Source organism: Macaca mulatta, chromosome 7 (assembly GCF_049350105.2).
Source record: "Macaca mulatta isolate MMU2019108-1 chromosome 7, T2T-MMU8v2.0, whole genome shotgun sequence".
In the NCBI taxonomy this organism is placed as follows: Eukaryota; Metazoa; Chordata; class Mammalia; order Primates; family Cercopithecidae; genus Macaca; species Macaca mulatta.
This window is the reverse complement of record NC_133412.1, coordinates 56,439,436-56,457,195: the sequence shown is the minus strand read 5'-3', so window position 1 is coordinate 56,457,195 and position 17,760 is coordinate 56,439,436. Positions and strand designations below refer to the sequence as shown.

Genomic DNA, 17,760 nt, shown 5'->3' with positions numbered 1-17,760 from the left:
TTGAGACGAGGTCTAGCTCTACCCCCCAGGCTGGAGTGCAGTGGTGTGATCACGGCTCAATGTAGCCTCAACCTCCAGGGCTTAAGGGATCCTCCTGCCTCAGCCTCCCAAGTAACTGGAACTACAGGCATGTGCTAATTTTTTGGAATTTTAGTGGACACGAGGTCTCTCGCTATGTTGCCCAAGCTGGTCTGGAAATCAGGAGCTCAAGCGATCCTCTCACCTCGGCTCCCAAAGTGCTGGGATTACAGGCGTGAGCCACTCTGCCTGGCCCTCCAAAAAAAAAAATGCCAGTGACAACCTATTAAACTGATATCTGTCACGCTAATGGGTCATGACTAGCAGTTTGAAAGACAAAGCTCGATTTCACTGAATTTATTTTAGCAACAAATTTATTTTGCAATGAAATTGCAACACAAGCCCCTAAACCTGCAGTTGCCGGAAGCTAAACGTCTGCGCTTCCGGGAGCAAATTTCCAGCTACCACGCCTCTGGAAGCAGGGCGTGGCTTCCTCCCTCCTCTCTCCGCCCACTCGCCCTCGGCATCTTCCCCGCACCCGGCGTAGCGACGGCAGGGGGCGCTGCGGCGTGCTCCGCGCCGTGGGGGCGGGGCCGGCGTAATGCCCCGCCCCCTCGTTAGCTCATCTTTGCGCGTCGCAGTCGCGCTGAGCCCGGCTTCCGACTTGCAGGCTGGCAGTGCAGTGGTGAGTTGGAGCGCAGGGCCGTTGGCGATGGCTGTCATTAGGGCAGTTGACGGTCCAGGCCAGAGGGCGGGTGAGCGAGGTTGGGCCCGACGCTGCCTGTAAGCAGGTCCGTTCAGGGATGCTGCAGGCCCTGGGACCTGAGGGTGGCTTCCGTGACTCCATTTGCCCTGGCTGTCCCTCGGTGTACGGGGCCTGAGGGGAGAGGGGGAGGCCCGTAGGTGGCCTCCTTTTGCGTCCTGAGGATGTTCTGGGCAGCACCGAGATTAGGGCTGGTTTCTCTGCGGAGGAGATCAGTTATCCGTAGGTGGGAGGACGGTATTAACCGAAGTTTTCCAGTAGTGGGCCACGCTTGTCTTCTTAGGTAGCGTGCTGGACAGATACAGACATCACTGGACGGGTACAGACAGAGGCTGGGTTCGCTTTACGCCAAGTACCGTGCAATACTGTGGGCTGTTGACTTGCCTGAGTAGTTTCATCGAGGTATCTGTAGTGTTCCTTGGAAACACTGAGCCAGTGATGAATTCTGCCTGGGAAAATTAGGGAAAAGTTTCCCAAAGAGAGAAGATGGCAGGAGAGGGCTAAGGTCTAAAGTCTCTTAGCTCTGACCTTCATAAGACCCTGAAGTAAGAGGTAGTGTATCTTGGTAGCATATACTATAGATTGTATCCACCTTATAGTGTCCCTTGGGGGCTTCCTTAACCGCTTCTAAGCTTCCATTTTCTTATTAGAAAAGTGGAACTGATAATAAGAAAATAGTGCGAGGTGTACGTTCCAGTGGATGTTTGAAATCTTGGATAGTGAAGGACCCTGACTGACTTACCGTGGACCCTGACCACTTACCGTGGTTTACCTATGTAAAATTTTTCAACTTTACATAGGTTTATTGGGAAGTAGCCCCATTGTAAGTTGAGAAGCATCTATACTGTGTTTTTTCTCATACAGGTTACACATACATACCTATGATTACTTAGTTTAATTCGTAAATTAGGCACAGTAAGAGATTAACAACAATAATAAAATAGAATTATAACAGTGTAATAAAATGTATGTGAATGTGGTCTCTCTCAAAATATCTTACTGCACACTACTCACCTATTTTTGAACTATGGTTGACCTCTGGAACTGTGGAAATCAAAACCTCAGCTAAAGAACTACTGTACCTAGTAAATGGGGTTATGAGGTTTCAGTGAGCTAATCTTTGTGCGTTACTTAAAATAGGACCGGATTCATTGTACATCCTCAAATGTGCACTCATTGATAGAATCATACCCTTGTCTTTTGGAACCCGGGTTTTTGGAGGTTGACTTACCGCAAGCCTTACTTCTTTTTTTGTTTCTATCCATTGCCAAATGTGAGGCCCAGAATGACAGGGAAGAGGACAAGCCTGTGCTTCAGCAGGCAGAAGGCTGTGCTCAAGCAGAGGTTGAATACCATTCCCATTAGCCAAACTGGCTCGAGCGCTTTCCTGTCTTTCCTACCCTGGGCAGAAAGAACCCTGTTCATGGGTCACAAATGAATAAAACACTACCAATCTGTCTGTAATCCCAGCACTTTGGAAGGCCAAGACAAGAGGATAGCTTGAGGCCAGGAGTTCGATACCAGCCTGGGCGACATAATAAGACCTTGTCTTTACAAAACCAAAACAAAACATTACCAATTTGAGATCTTCATAGGCAAGGATTAGTTATAAATTGTTTGTTTGATTTTCTGTTATTGGAAAACCTTCGGCAGCTTTTTGGGCTGGCAGATTTAAAGAAAGTAACCTGAACCTGGATGCCTTAACTGTATGGTCCCTTAAACTGACAGTGGGTAGAACTGCGAGGGCCGTGAACTTGGATGAGAGGAAAAATTGCATCTTTGTTTCCTAACCTCCAACTGAAATTTAGCATTTTCTTCCACTATGAATGTAGGCAATAAATCACATTATTAGCAGTGTGACTTTGTTATGAATATAAATTACAGATATTTTCATATCACGGTATTGTGTAAGCTCACTTACAACTTTGAAATTAGGGTAGTTATTAAATTTGCTTCTAGATTGCATATATAATGAGCCAATAAAGAAGCACATATGTTTTTGTATTTTAATAAAATTTTAGTATATAGTCTATCCTCATTATTTGTGGATTCTGTATTTATGAATTCACCTACTCACTAAAATTTATCTGTAGCCCCCACATTAATACTTAAAATGCTTTTGTGGTCTTTGGAAGACATGACTTTTTTTCACATAAAAATTTTAGTCGCTTGATGCGCATGTTCTCAGCTGAAGTCAAACAAGGTGACACTGCCTTCTTGTCAGCTCTCATATTGTAAGCAAATGTCATTTTTGCAGTCTTTGGTGCTACGTTTTTCTCTGTGCTTTTTGTTGGTGATTCCACTGTTTGAGATAGCCCCCAAGCATTGTGCTGAAGTGTTTCTAAATGCAAGAAGTCTGTGATTTGTCTTAAGGAGAAAATATGTGTGTTAGATAAGCTTTGCTTAGGTATGAGTTCAATATTAATGAATTACTAATGTATATTCAGTAAGTGCCTTTAGACATAAACACACATAAAACATGATTATATATTGATTGGTTGACAAGAATGTGCCCAGAGGCTTTCAGGAACCGGTTTCCCAAGGAACAGTGGTTCTCTATTGGATAATTTAGTGTTGGTAGCAACTTCTTAGAACATAATTGTTGTGAATAATGAGAACCTACTGTAATTGGTTTCATTTCTAAACCTGTGTATTTTCTGTAAAGACATCCTGAGCCAGAGTCTGGTGGCTCACACCTGTAATCCCAGCACTTTGGGAGGCCCAGACAGGAGGATCGCTTGAGCCCAGGAGTTCAAGACCAGCCTAGACAACATAGGGAGACCCCCATCTCTATAAAAAATTAAAATATCCAGGCATGGCATGCACCTGTAGTCCCAGCCACTCAAGGGGCTGAGGTGGGAGAGGACTTGGCCTGGGAGGTTGAAGCTGCAATGAGCCATGATTGCACCACTGCACTCCAGTCTGGATGATGGAGCGAGACCCTATCTTGAAAAAAAGAAAGAAAAGGCCACTAAAGGGGGTCTATGGCACACACAAAGAAATAAGAACCATTAGCCCTTAATGTAGCCTGAGAAATTAGATCTTTTTTTTTTTTTTTTTTTTTTTTTTTTTGAGACAGAGTCTTGCTGTGTCACCCAGGCTGGAGTGCAGTGGCGCAATCTTGGCTCACTGCAAGCTCCACCTCCTGGGTTCACGCCATTCTCCTGCCTCAGCCTCCCGAGTAGCTGGGACTATAGGCGCCCACTACCACGCCCGGCTAATTTTTTTTTTTTCTTCTGTATTTTTAGTAGAGATGGGGTTTCACTGTGTTAGCCAGAATGGTCTTGATCTCCTGACCTCGTGATCCGCCCACCTCGGCCTCCCAAAGTGCTGGGATTACAAACGGGAGCCACCGTGCCCGGCTTTTTTTTTTTTTTTTTTTTTTTTTGAAACGGACTCTCGCTCTGTCACCCAGGCTGGAGTGCAGTAGCACAATCTTGGCTCACTGCAACCTCCGCCTCCTAGGTTCAAGTGATTCTCCTGCCTCAGCCTCCCAAGTAGCTGGTACTACAGGTGCGCGCCACTACGCCCAGCTAATTTTTGTATTTTTAGTAGAGTCATGGTTTCACCATGTTGGCCAGGATGGTCTCAATCTCTTGACACCGTGTCTCCCTCCAGCCTCTGCCCTTATTTACCTGACTATTGGCTCTTAAAGGCATTTTTGGTTGAGACCTTTGCGTGTAACATAAGAACTTTACCATCTTTGGATTTCCCCTTGTTTGTTTTTAATAAATAATATTTAATATTAAAAGGAGAAGTGGTTTTCTTCTCTCTAAAAAGCAGCAAAGGACAGAGACTGGTTACTCTCTGTAGTCACACTTGAGGTGAAGAAACCATGGGATGGCGTTAGCTGTTAGTTGAGTCCCTAGGTTCAGAGGAAGAAAAAAGACCATACCACCTGGTAGGGAGTGTGAAGGAGGTTCCAGGGACTGATCCATAGAAGGGTGTCAGAACAACTTCATAATAAGGGGTTGCCTTATTTTCTTGGTCAAGGGGAACTTCCTGTGTGCCCTTCTATCCTGATGACACCCCTCACTGAAATCCTGGTGTTGTTTCCACAGAACTGTCTGGCCTTTTGCCCTTGATCCTTGGTTAAGGAAATGACCAACCAGGTAAGGCCCGTGTTGAAGGGAAGAACATCAGTTGGTCTCTTTGCCAAGTTCAAGTCCAGTAGGTTTTCTGGATGTGTAGTCAAGAAAGTAGCATCTTATTCTTGCCCTGCTCCTAAAGAGCTCAATGACCCTGGGTACCTAGTCGCCTAGTTACCACAGTGTTAGGTGGGACTAGTAAAATGCAAATACTAAGAGGAGGACTGGTTCCTCTAAGTCTTTACCACAGTTTAGTGAGTAATAGAAGAAGCTTAAAAGATGTTGTACAAAAGAAAAAAACAGCAAGATCAGAATAGAAGATAGAACAGGAGAAACAGATCTTTGTAATAAGATTAGGGACAAAGTTAATAGACTGTTATGCATGCTGTGTGCCCTTATGCAGCTGCAAAATTTAAGCTGCAAACTGGACTCTGAGCTTCCTTGGTGAGCAGAACAGAAAAAGAAAACATAATTTATTGGTCTCTTGTTGGGTGAGTGTGGATAGTAGGAAGAGGGAGAGAGTGTCAGTTTTTTTAATACTTTTTTTCTGATAGGACTGTACAAATCTTGCATAAGTGGGGATCAAGGAGCTTGTAGGACGGCCAGGTTGACAGCAGAGGAAGTAACTAACACTGTAGTGACTCTATCTACTTGGGGAGGAGTGCTTTCTGGAGGCAATATGAGACATCTGAAATCTGACCATGGGTTTAATGTGGCTTCTGTTCTTTTTTTAGTATGGTATTCTCTTCAAACAAGAGCAAGGTAAGTAGCCTGCCTGTTTAAGCAATTCATCTGTGAAAAAAACTGTTGTCCCTGGTTTCTTTAAGACTTTTGTCATGCTGACCAGACATGCAGTTTTCAAGTATACTCACTTTGCGGAAGAATTGGCAGCTGAAAACAAATACTCTTAAAAAACAAACAACAACAACAAAAACCTGAACAACCAACTAAAAAAAAAAAGCAGTCATCATGATAGGTTGGAGGCTTCCAGGCTGAGGAAAATTTTCCCACCTGAGGAAGACATGACCGAGCTTCCCAGCTGGCGAGGTGGAAGAAGGAAATGCTTTGAGCCTCAAAACTCTGTTAATGCCGGCTCATCCAGGGAGGTGAACGTGAGCCTTTTTCTGAACTCAGAACTTGCTTTGGCCCTTAATGAAAGTGATGCCTATAATAGTGAGATGAATTTCTTTTGAGGCCACTGAGTGCATGGGGAGGGCTGGGAGCTGTGCAGCAGTGGCAGTGGCAGGGATGGGAGAGCAGGCCGCAGGTCAGAGTGGGCTGGGATTGTAGCTAACCAGTGGTCCAGAGCTTTGTACCCAAAAAGGAGTCATGTCTGTGCATGGGCTACTCACCCATCTCATTTCTTCACTATAGCCTCGATGAGTTTAGGAAGGCCTAAGGAATTTGTGGAATGCCTAATCAAAGCTCTTCCTCTCTAAGTAGTGACATGTAGGTAGTTTGACATTTAAGCCAACAGCATCATCCAGGTTAGCTAGTGTAAGTAACTAGTAGGCTAATTGGGCATGCCAGTCAACTACCTTATATGTAGCTATTGTCATCCAGGTGGCAAGTTAGCAGGCTTGAATTAGGTGGGGTTTGAAATAGAAGCCACAACTCTGTCTGTAATGCACAGCTGTTTAAGTTTAATGCCTTTATATTCATATTTTGGGAAGGTATCACTGGAGAATTGTTGCCAGGCAGGGGTAAAGCCTCCATGTGCACTTTGCACATTTTTACATCCACACCAGGTCTGCACATACAACGGTGTGGCCTACCAAACCTGCAGCTTACAGACTTAGATTTAAGGTAGACTTTAATTAATAGAGATTGGATTTGAATGCTAGCACCTCTCATTCCTTGTCTATAAAATGAGGATATTAATAGTACCCACTTCTTAGGATTGTTGTAATAATTGGCCCATTAACCATAATAAAGATACTTGTGGGGAAAGGCAACTTAATATATGGAGGCTATATTAGGTATTTTCTTTTAGATCTATACTGTTTAGAATTGAACTGCCTACTCGTTTCCAAAGATCTTTACGGAGTATCTGTTACTGGGTTTAGGTCTTTTCTTGGTAGGAGGGGGTCTTTCCCACTGGTTTTACTTGTTTTAGCCAAGTGATAGCCATTGTAGACTCCTATATACCAGATAGCATGCTAAAAGAAAGGGCACTGGATTTAGAGTCCAAAGTACTACCATCCCATCTGGTAAGCATGAGATTTAGGGCAAGTAGCTTCTTCAGAACCTCCAATTTTCATATGTGGCCCCAAAATTTCAATAAAAGCTATATAGGAAAGCACTTTGTAAAATAGTAAAGCAAATACAAATAAACGTTACCTTACAATTGTTGAACAGTATTTCAGCTTCATTAAGTCATATGCAAGAAGACTTTACTTTCCATTCTAGCCCATGATGATGCCATTTGGTCAGTTGCTTGGGGGACAAACAAGAAGGAAAACTCTGAGACAGTGGTCACAGGCTCCCTGGATGACCTGGTGAAGGTCTGGAAATGGTGAGTACCTCTCCCCTAACATACAGCCTTGGAAAATTGGGGGCTGAGGTTTTGCTTCTGAACTCGCCAGTTGCAGTCTGGGAAATACTTTTTTCTAGGCAAGAAATCTATAGCAATCTGGTGGTATAAAACAGCAGCTTCTTTTTCCCACTTGTTTTCCTGTTACTCTGTATTAAAGCCCTAAAGTTTAAAAAAAAATCTTAAAGTCCTACATTGAAAACCTGGCAGCATTTGGTGTTCTGTAGCTCATTAACTCTTCTCTGATTCTGTATTTCATAGACCATTGGTATTGCATAGTCACAGGGACCCAGAATTTCAGATGCCAGGTAAAGTGTGTTCTGTGTGAAGAAATCCATTTCTCTGTCCCCTGTTGAAGGCGTGATGAGAGGCTGGACCTACAGTGGAGTCTGGAGGGACATCAGCTGGGAGTGGTGTCTGTGGACATCAGCCACACCCTGCCCATTGCTGCATCCAGCTCTCTTGATGCTCATATTCGTCTTTGGGACTTGGAAAATGGCAAACAGATAAAGTCCATAGATGCAGGACCTGGTAAGAGTTTTACTTGTAGGGGAGATAATGGAGGCTCATGATTTCTTTTCCAAAATCTTTAGGGATAGGTGTGTTTTATAGCTCAGAATTTTTTGGTTTTGAGAGGGATGATAATGGGTGCATGAACTGTATTTCACATAATACCTTCAGTGGGGCTGGAAACAGCACTCTAATGAAACAGTCTGCAACTAAACGTGAGTATTTACACTAAGTGAGATAAATAAAGGCTATAAATAGCCCTGTGTCAATTCAGCTTAGATTTTGCTGCCAAATGAATTTTGGTAGTAAACCTGTGGAAAAAGCTAGTAGTTTCCAGAGCTTTTTGGATTTCAGAACTGCTGGTTTGGGGTTGTTGACCTGTATTTTGTGTTTTCCAGAGGTTCTCTATTTACCATATTCTGAGCTGATTCATTCACTGCCTTATGGAAGCCTAGAATGTAAAGCATGGGGTCCTTATAGATGTGTATCATGGTCATCTCTACTCATTTTGATTAAAGGGTGTGATTCCTGGTATGTGATACATATGAAACTTTTAAGAAACATCGATTTTTTTGTTTTAAGTACTGTCCATAATCTTGTCCATCAGCCTTGGTAAACATCATCTGAGATGACGGAAGTCAATGATGTCATAGGCTGACTAATGTGGAGCACAGAGGACATTTCAGGATTCTTTTGAGCTTCACATTTACTTATAAATGGCTGCACAACTTTCCCCAGCAGAACTTGGTGTGCCAGAACGGGTGGTAACCACTAGAGGGTGCGAATAGCCTGGCATTCTGTGGCACACCCCTTTGTGGGTTGATGATAGAAGGGCTGCTTAGGTGTTCCATGAACACAGTTCCCTGATTGATGCCCTGGATGGATTCACCTCCCACGAGTTATGCTCAGTAGCCACTCTAGGCTTTTCCTGTATTGGAAATAATGATGGTTCCAGAGTTTTTAAAGAGGCTGGGTTGTCTGGAAACTGAGTGCATTTTCCCTCAGAAGCAATATTTCTTGTCTGTAATTCTTACCACTGGAGCTCTTTTAAGAATATGCATACCCAGTCCATATTTTGGATCCACTGAATCATAGTGTTCGGAGTACGTGCGGTGGGATATATATTTGGAAAAAGCTACCCAGACGCACCCTGACTCCCCAGATGGTTGTCTTTACATGTGCCCTTACTCTGCTTACGTTACTTACAGAGGACTTGGGTCCCCAAACTATCCTGCAAAGTCCATTAAAACTCTAATATATAAGTATGGTCTTAAGAAAAGAGGAAGAGGCAGAACTGTTTCTACCTTTTCATCTTGGGCACCTAAGCTTTCCTAGGGGTCATAATGCTGGTGTCATTGCATGCTGGTTGCAGCCCTGGGCACGAGGCAGCTGAAGAAATCATTGCTGAATTGGTTCCAAGTAAAAGGATGGCGTATGTATCCAGCTCACTTTCCCTGATAAACAGTACCTTTTACTGGGTGTTGTCCAAGTGTGGCAAGGTTTTAAAAGTTACTGTTATGAATGAAAAAGACAGAAGAGGCCAGGCGTGGTGGTGGTGGCTCATGCCTGTAATCCCAGCACTTTGAGGGGCTGAGGCGGGTGGATCACTTGAGATCAGGAATTCAAGATCAGCCTGGCCAACATGGTGAAACCCCATTTCTACTAAAACATACAAAAAATTAGCTGGACATCTGGACGTGGTCGTGTGCACCTGTAGTCCCAGCTACTCGGGAAACTGAGGCAGGAGAATAGCTTGAACTCAAGATTATACCACCGCATTCTGGCCTGGGTGACAGAGCGAGACTCAATCTCAAAAAAAAAAAAAAAAAAAAGATAGAAGAATGGAGTCTGAAAGTTGGGTTTATTTTCTTTTTGGATAGGACTCTGCATAAAACTAGACAAGGCCATTAAACAGCCAACAGTTATTTGGTCCAGTAACAAAAGCAAGCATTGCTATTGACAGCTGAAGAGCAGCTAAATTCATCTGAAGGTAAAACTCCTCAGATGAGTTTGGGTCTGATGAATGTAGGGAAAATGAACACTTAGTTTCTACCTATCTTGAAAATATGCATGGAGAATCTGAACCACCACAAAGGAAGAGAAAAAAAGAAGAGAGACAATCCCCGGTCATGGAGAAGTGAGAAAGTAGGAGGAAGCGAAGACCATGAGTGTACCAGTCTTTGTGTGGACATATGTTTTCATTAGGAGTAGAATTACTGGATATTATGGTGTTTGTTTTCACTTAAACTGTCAAACCGGTTTTCAAAGTGGCTGTGCCATTTTACATTCCCACCAGTGTATGAAGGTTCTGGTTTCTCCACATCCTTGCTAACACTTAATGTTGTCCTATTCTTATTAAAAAATTAAGAAACCCTTAAACTAAATCTAAACTTGATAAAGAATTAGCATCTTTACAACATAATTTTCTGAATCAGGACACTGCTACTCCAATTTAAAAAGATGTGTCTTTTGGTAAAACTTTAGTTTTTAAAATTAAGGCCAAATCTTTTCACACTGTATTTTTGTCCTTCTTTTTTCTGTTCAGTGGATGCCTGGACTTTGGCCTTTTCTCCTGATTCCCAGTATCTGGCCACAGGAACTCATGTCGGGAAAGTGAACATTTTTGGTGTGGAAAGTGGGAAAAAGGAGTATTCTTTGGACACAAGAGGAAAATTCATTCTTAGTATTGCATATGTAAGGAAACATTGCTCTCTTTTCTCCTTCTGATTCTTTCAGTTTGCCCTTCCAGCCTGTTGCAGTCCTTGGCACAGATTCTGCCTTGGTCTGGTCAGGCAGCTGCTATCTCACTGGTGTGGTTTGCCAGGTTGCTGGTTAGACCTGTAGATAGCAGGAGGTTTGCTTGAGTTTGGTAGGGATAGCTTAACAACATGGGGTCTGAAAGTGCTAATTTTTTCCATATGTTCTCTGAACAGAGTCCTGATGGGAAATACCTAGCCAGTGGAGCCATAGATGGAATCATCAATATTTTTGATATTGCAACTGGAAAACTTCTGCATACGCTGGAAGGTATATATCATCATCTTATTTTTATAAACTTGGTTATCAAATCACAAAAGAAGAATTATTCTTTCATTAAAATGCCATTAAATGGCAAACGGGCATTAGATTTACAAAATATCAATCTCAGTTGGAAAACTGAAATGCCTCCAGGTTTTACTCTTGTCACTATAGGTTTGTTTTTTTGTTTTTCCTTTTAGAGACAGGGTCTTGCTCCCAGACCAGAGTGCATTGGTGTGATCATAGCTCACTATAGCCTTGAACTCCTGGGCTCAAGGGGTCGTCCCACCTCAGCCTCCTGGGTAGCTGGGACTACAGGTGCACACCATGCTGTCTGGCTAGTTTTTAAATTTTTTGAGGAGATGGGGTCTTGTTATGTTTCCCAGACTGGTCTCCAACTCCTGGCTTCAAAAGATCATCCCGCTTTGGCCTCCCAAAATGCTGGGATTACAGACATGAGCCACCATACCTGGCCTGTCACTGTAGTTTTAACCTAGACATACTAATTCTTGTAACAGTGTTAAATGCTTGTTTGGGTGAACAGACTTACTTTTTATTGATTATATCATAATCTATCACATTATATATATATGTGTGTGTTAATATTTATTTGCTATATGAATGTCTCATTTCTGTCATTTTGGATTCTGACGAACTTTGTGATTGAAAACAACTTTTTGTTGATAATTTGAAGGTGGATGAAAGTATTGTGCCCACTGTCCACACTGGTGGCCTCTGGAAAGGAGGACTGGGTAGCTAAAGAACAGGGGTAGATTGGAGGGAGACCTTATTACACATACTTTCGTGCGGTTTTGAATTCTAATCAAGTGACTTTATTACCTCCTCACATTGCTATAGTTTATCCTTTACACTGTAATAAAGGATTTGATAGGGAAATAACATCTTAATTTGTTCAACCTTACAAATCAGGAGCAATGTATATTTCCTTGTGTGGCCATATTTGTAGTAGAGAAGTTCTTTAAAGCAATGCATGCTGAGGGCAGGGAAGGGAACTAAAGAGAAATGGCTCCAGGAGGAGAGACTGGGGTTATGTGGATGTTTTGAGAACATTAAGATGAAAGGCCCAGTCAGAACTCTTGCTTTTCTGCCTGAAGCACCTGGGTATTTCAACTCAGTGGCTTGTAATCATTAAAAGGGACATTGTCAGTGGGAAGCTGAGTGAGGAGGCAGTGGTTCACCAGATTAACAAGGGCTTTTATGAATTTCAGGCCATGCCATGCCCATTCGCTCCTTGACCTTTTCCCCGGACTCCCAGCTCCTTGTCACTGCTTCAGATGATGGCTACATCAAGATCTATGATGTGTAAGTTACCTGTCGAGATTCAAGGTGTCTCCCTTACTACTGATGTCCGTCTTGTCCCCTTATTGTTACAAGGAGCCCTAGGGAGCAGCCCTAGTAAAGACCTGTGCTCAAGTCACATCGAACACCTTGACTCCCCAGGTGGTCCTCCCCCATTCAGCGCCCATTTTTAGTGTGTGTCCTCAAGGGCTGCTTGGAGGAGGATGTGCATGGGTTCCCTGGTAGGATCAGATACTTGCTACTTTTTCTTAGGCAGCCTGATGTTTGTGAGCTTACTGATTTCAAATTCTTTGGGATAGGTAAGTAATATACAGATGAGGAAATGGAGCCATGGGCTGTAGCTGGCCCCTGGGGACAGGAAAAAATTAGAGCATCTATTTTCAAGGGTAGGGCTGTTCTAGCAGACATGCCTCTGCCCTAGTTAGGGAGCAGTCAGTTTATAAGCCTGCTACAGGTCTAGATGGGAGTGTTTTTGGTTTTGGCCTTTGACTATGAGTCCTATGAGTCCTTTGGCCTTTGACTTTGACTATAGAAGCAAGTTAATCATCCTCTTTCATTCACAGCCATCATTGTAAACCTGTGCAGACCCCCTTGTCTTCTTGTTTTCCCCCATCATCTTTAGCCCTAACTCCTATTCCCTACTGAGGTATCCCCTGTAATGTGTTGGATCTGTGTTCTTGATACTGTGACTCAGTGCTGTGGTCAGCTCTCCCTGCCAGGCGTGCCTCTGGCTCATTGCTCCTGAACGTGGCATTCTAATCCACTGCAGGTACATATCACACTCCGACCCTAGCCATGGTGCCAAGACCTCCTCCACCTGCACGTACTGCAACCCTGACCATCCGTGTGTGTTCTTTCAGGGGCCTGTGATAGTTGCTTGCGAGTTTAAACCTCACAGTAGGAACACTGCTCCTTCTAGCCACTTCTGGTTAAAATGCAGTTTTTTATGGCAAAAGATTATCAGCTAGACATAGAATTCTAACTGCAGTTTTTGGAATTAGAACTGAATGAGAGTGCTACAGCCGAGAGGGAAAGATATCTCTGTAGAGTTGTACTTGCCTGATAGTGGCAGAGGCAGTATAAATGCAGCAGTTCCTTACATTTGTGACTTTATGATTTCCATTGCCACTGTTTTATTGATCCTCCCGGCAACCAATGAGGTAGCAGCACAGATGAGTGTCCCCATTTTGCACATGAGAAACCCAAGCTGAGGTGGTGATTTGCCGAAGGAGGTGGTACTGAATGAAGACCCAAGACTGGTTTTTTTCACCCAATATTGATGCATTATTATTAATTAAAGTCCATATTTTACATTAGGGTTTACTCTTTGTGTTGTACATTCCATGAGTTTTAACAAATATATAATGATGTGTAGTCACCACTAACTACAGTATCACGCAGAATAGTTTCACTGCCCTGAAAATCCCATGCTCTACCAGATCATCCCTTCCTCCCACCTTGAGCCCCTAGCAACTACTGATCTTTTTACTAAGGCCCAGGACTTCTTATCCTCCCATGGTCCCACTGTATCCCACTGAGACTGCCTCCTGGCCCCTAACTGAGGTCTGCTCCACTCTGCTGGGTTCTGTGTTCAGGGGTAAAATTGCTGACCTCAGTTAGGCCTTATGGTGGTTCTCTTGCCAGAGGTGATTGGGTTTCATTTTTATTAAAAAAGTGAAAATAGCTGTTGTAATTAGACCTGTCTTGTTCTTGATTAGGTTTAAAATAGTCTCTCCAAGCTGCATCTGTCATAATGAATACATCTTGACGCTCTCCTTGGACTGGGAGCACTGGCTCCATATGGAAAGGCTGCCGGTGCAGGCAGGAGTCTGAACCTGCCCTTCTCCTGAGACGGCTTCCTTGCCCCGTTGGTTCTCAATTTCCTCATCTTAGGGGTTGGCTTGCGAAGCCTCTATAGTGTAGTTCTTTGTTCATTTTGAGCTTCAGCTCTTTGCTTGTTAAAGATTTTATTCTTGGCTCTTAGTAGCATCAACACATTATGGGTTAATGCTGCTATTAAAATTTGTCTCTAATGCATGATGCTACTTCATTGAAAGGGGAATTTGTGATATAGTATTCATGGTCATTATAAGGATAGCAGATTTGGTCCAGTTTATGGGCAGAGTTAATAATAAACTTTCTACTTCGGTGATTATACTCTAAAAATAAACATCTCAATTTTGTTTGAACCTTTCCCATTTCAGACAACATGCCAATTTGGCTGGCACGCTGAGCGGCCATGCCTCCTGGGTGCTGAACGTTGCGTTCTGTCCTGATGACACTCACTTTGTTTCCAGGTACTTAATGATTCTTAGCAGTTTCTAAAATGCTGGGGAGATGAGGGCAGTCTTCCTGTATAGATTGCCTTAACATTTAAAGATGTTTGACTCTTTTTTATTCAGTTAGCCTTTGTTTTCTGCAGTTCTTAAAATTTTTACTTAGTGAAGTTAGTTGACCTTAGCTGGAACAAAAGTCAACAAGGAATCCTTTTAAACAGTTAAACTCTTAGTTTTTTCATTATAAATTGAGGCTTCTACCAAAGTGACTCTAAGGTAGACTTGTGTTCCAATGGTAACTTAAAATATGTAAATGTTTGTAAAATGTTGTTTATAGATCTCAGTGTTGGTCAGCCCTGGGATGGCCAAGACAGTTGGAAAGCAGGAGATGGACAACTTGAAGGCATTGCACAGTGCTTTAGAGGCCTCCTGCGAGCCTTGGTTTTGAAGTTTTAACAGGCCTCCCTCCCATCTGGAAATAGGTAGCTGTGTCTGAGACTCCTGGAGAACAATTAAAATGAGGGCCAGGCAGATCAGAATTTCAGGAAAACGGCTACCCTGTGAGGAGGGAAAGCCACCCAGTGATGATGCAATACCTGTCCATTTCCTGTACTGAGGCGTGGGGGCTGGGGGGTCTGAAGTTAGAAGAATGTAAGTCATCAAAGGATTTTTGGTCGAAGTCCTTCCAACTTCAAACCGATACTAATGTTCACTTTTTAAAATAGTTCGTCTGACAAAAGTGTAAAAGTTTGGGATGTTGGAACCAGGACGTGTGTTCACACTTTCTTTGATCACCAGGATCAGGTATGGCATTACTATTTCCTCTTTAGATAGCTGGGGTTGTTTGACCATTGTACCAAAGAGGTTTTCTTTTCCTAACCTTGTTGCTTGAGCTGTAGATACCAGTAGATGCCTGGGCCTGAGCTGCTGTGTCTGCTCAGTCATCCATGTAGCCAGAGTTCCTGTGCACAGTCTGGGGTGCAGAGGCTGGGATGTGCTGTCAGCCTAGCAACTCACGAGGCATATCCCCACACAGGCCGGAAGACATTGTGTTAGCCCCACAGCCTTTAAATGCCATCTTTGGAAATTGCTGCAGCTGGTGTCTGGGGCCCTCTCCTGGGGGCTGCTGGGCCATGGCAGGTTCACCAACGACCTTCGTCTTCAGGAGATTCCATTGCTTATCACTTGTCATTTTTGGAACTGTCCAAAGAAGAGATGTGATTTTTTTTTTTTTTTTTTTTTTTTTAAATATAGAAGCTGGAAATTCTTACAAGTTTTTTGGCTTTAGTGGTATTGATAACTTTTGTTTCAGTCTTTAAAAGGAAACTGTTCTCACAAGCCTCTTTGTCTTTGCCAAGGTGACTATGTGAAATAAGGTGTTCTAGTGCAATACTGCTCAGTCTTTCATGTGTGCTTGTATCCCCTGGGAACCTAGTTAAAATGCAGATGCTGCTTCACTAGGTCTGGCACAGGGCCTAGGATTCTGCATTTCTAACAGGCTCCCAGGTGAGGCCAAGGCTGCTGGTCCTAACCACACTGTAAGGTCTTAGGGAACTAAGCATAAAAAAATAAAACGTCCATGGCAGTATAAAATTGGCTTTTAATACATTTTAAATATTTTTAGATGGTCCTATAGATTTCTCCTCTTTGAAATGAAACTTAAAGTTAACTAACATTGTTCATGCTTTTTACTTTTCACCTTAAATTGTTTCCAACAAAATTGAGGGGGTTGAATCTTGATATTCCACTCCTGGATTTAAACATCTTACTCAAGGAGTAAGTCCTGGCTAGCTGTGTTGCCTTGTATGCATGGATTATTGCAGTGCTGTTTCAGAGGCTGGAGTGAAAGGCCATCATGCAGCCCAATCCCAACACTAAAATCAGAGTAGGGTGACAGGCTTACCACCCAAAATCACCTCCTAATAATCAGGAAGTTATTCCTGACTAGAGAAACTCCAACCACATCAATTCTGTCTGGGAAAGAGGTGTGAATCAGTTAATTCAACACATAGCAAATAAAAATCTATGGTCCACAGTAATATGTTGTCTAGCTCCTGGGAACAAGCAGGCTCCATAGGCCACTCATAACAGAGTGAGAATTATTGACCGTGGGGGGTGGACACAAGGGGCCAGCTGAGGAGCACAGTTTGTGATTTCCCCTATAGGCAGTGATCTCGGGGTAGTTGTGGGGCCTCTTTCTTCCTGGAAGCATAAATGTTGGTCTCTTATGACTTCCATCTTCCTGGCACTAGGTTACCTCGGGATTCTGACTCTTTGAAAGGGTTATAGATAATCTTGATTAGTACTGTATTTAAAAATGATTTTTTTTTTTTGTTTTTTTGGAGTATGGGAAGGGACAGGAATGCTAATTAAATAGCAATACTGGCAGGTGCTTGGTTAAAGCCTCCATTCTCACTGATTTAGAAAGTACAAGAATATCCTCATCTCAGTTTTTGTAGATTCAGAATAACGAGAAAATAAGGACGTTCATTTCATAAATATTATAAAGAATAAAGGCATTTGTAGAACTTTTTTTTTTTTCTTTTTTTTTTTAATTTACAGGTCTGGGGAGTAAAATACAATGGAAATGGTTCAAAAATTGTGTCTGTTGGAGATGACCAGGAAATTCACATCTATGATTGTCCAATTTAAACATCAAAGTCTCCAGGCTTATGCTGCAAAGAGAATGTACGGATTGATCATGACATTCCTTACCTTTTTAGGCTTGTTTAAAAGAAATATAGCATTTATTGTAGCAAAGACTTAAATTTTGTAGATACAATATAAATCTTTTCATGTTTTATTGGGAATGCTGTTCATACTTTAACATAAAGCTTTCTTAATGCAAACACCAGTGTCCTTGAACATGCTTCTTTTTTCAGTTACCCTATTACCAGTGAAACAGTAAGAGGGATTGGCATTAAGAGCAAATCTCTGCCTTAGCCATCAAGAGATCCAGGCACTTCTTTAACTTTCCGGCTTAGAAATACAGGCTCTTCCAGGGAATTGACTCATGCAGTGAGATACAGCAGCGAGCTCCCCAGAGCTGTGATAAAGAAGCTAATCTATTATAGAATGGAGTCCTGAAGGAAAGAGTATATTTGACTGCATAGGAACATTATGTACTCCCGTCTATCTGGGCATCCTTCTACTTGATGTATTAAAGATGTCCCCTGCCAAGCCCTCCTTCCCCTTATTAATTTCAGAGAGGTCTCTAACTCACTAGGTGGGTAT

General features: G+C 42.7%; 1 protein-coding gene across 11 annotated transcripts; it reads left to right on the top strand.

Moving 5' to 3' along the window:
- Window positions 1-655: 655 nt before the first annotated feature.
- SKIC8 (SKI8 subunit of superkiller complex) lies at window positions 656-17,375 on the top strand. Of its 11 annotated transcripts, none has more exons than XM_077938285.1 (12): window positions 656-703; window positions 4,843-4,893; window positions 5,604-5,631; window positions 7,279-7,384; window positions 7,761-7,933; window positions 9,285-9,344; window positions 10,458-10,606; window positions 10,846-10,939; window positions 12,160-12,253; window positions 14,455-14,547; window positions 15,252-15,330; window positions 17,089-17,375. In XM_077938285.1, the coding sequence occupies exons 2-12, from the start codon at window positions 4,882-4,884 to the stop codon at window positions 17,176-17,178; spliced, it is 978 nt and encodes a 325-aa protein (XP_077794411.1). In that variant the 5' UTR covers window positions 656-703; window positions 4,843-4,881; the 3' UTR covers window positions 17,179-17,375.
- The last annotated feature ends 385 nt before the right edge of the window (window positions 17,376-17,760 follow it).

Coding starts and splice junctions, on each gene's coding strand:
- SKIC8 (XM_077938284.1), top strand. CDS start 5,605: ATGGTATTCTCTTCAAACAAGAGCAAG. Junction 10,940..12,159: donor ACTTCTGCATACGCTGGAAG/GTATATATCATC, acceptor TATGAATTTCAG/GCCATGCCATGCCCATTCGC. Junction 12,254..14,454: donor TACATCAAGATCTATGATGT/GTAAGTTACCTG, acceptor TTCCCATTTCAG/ACAACATGCCAATTTGGCTG.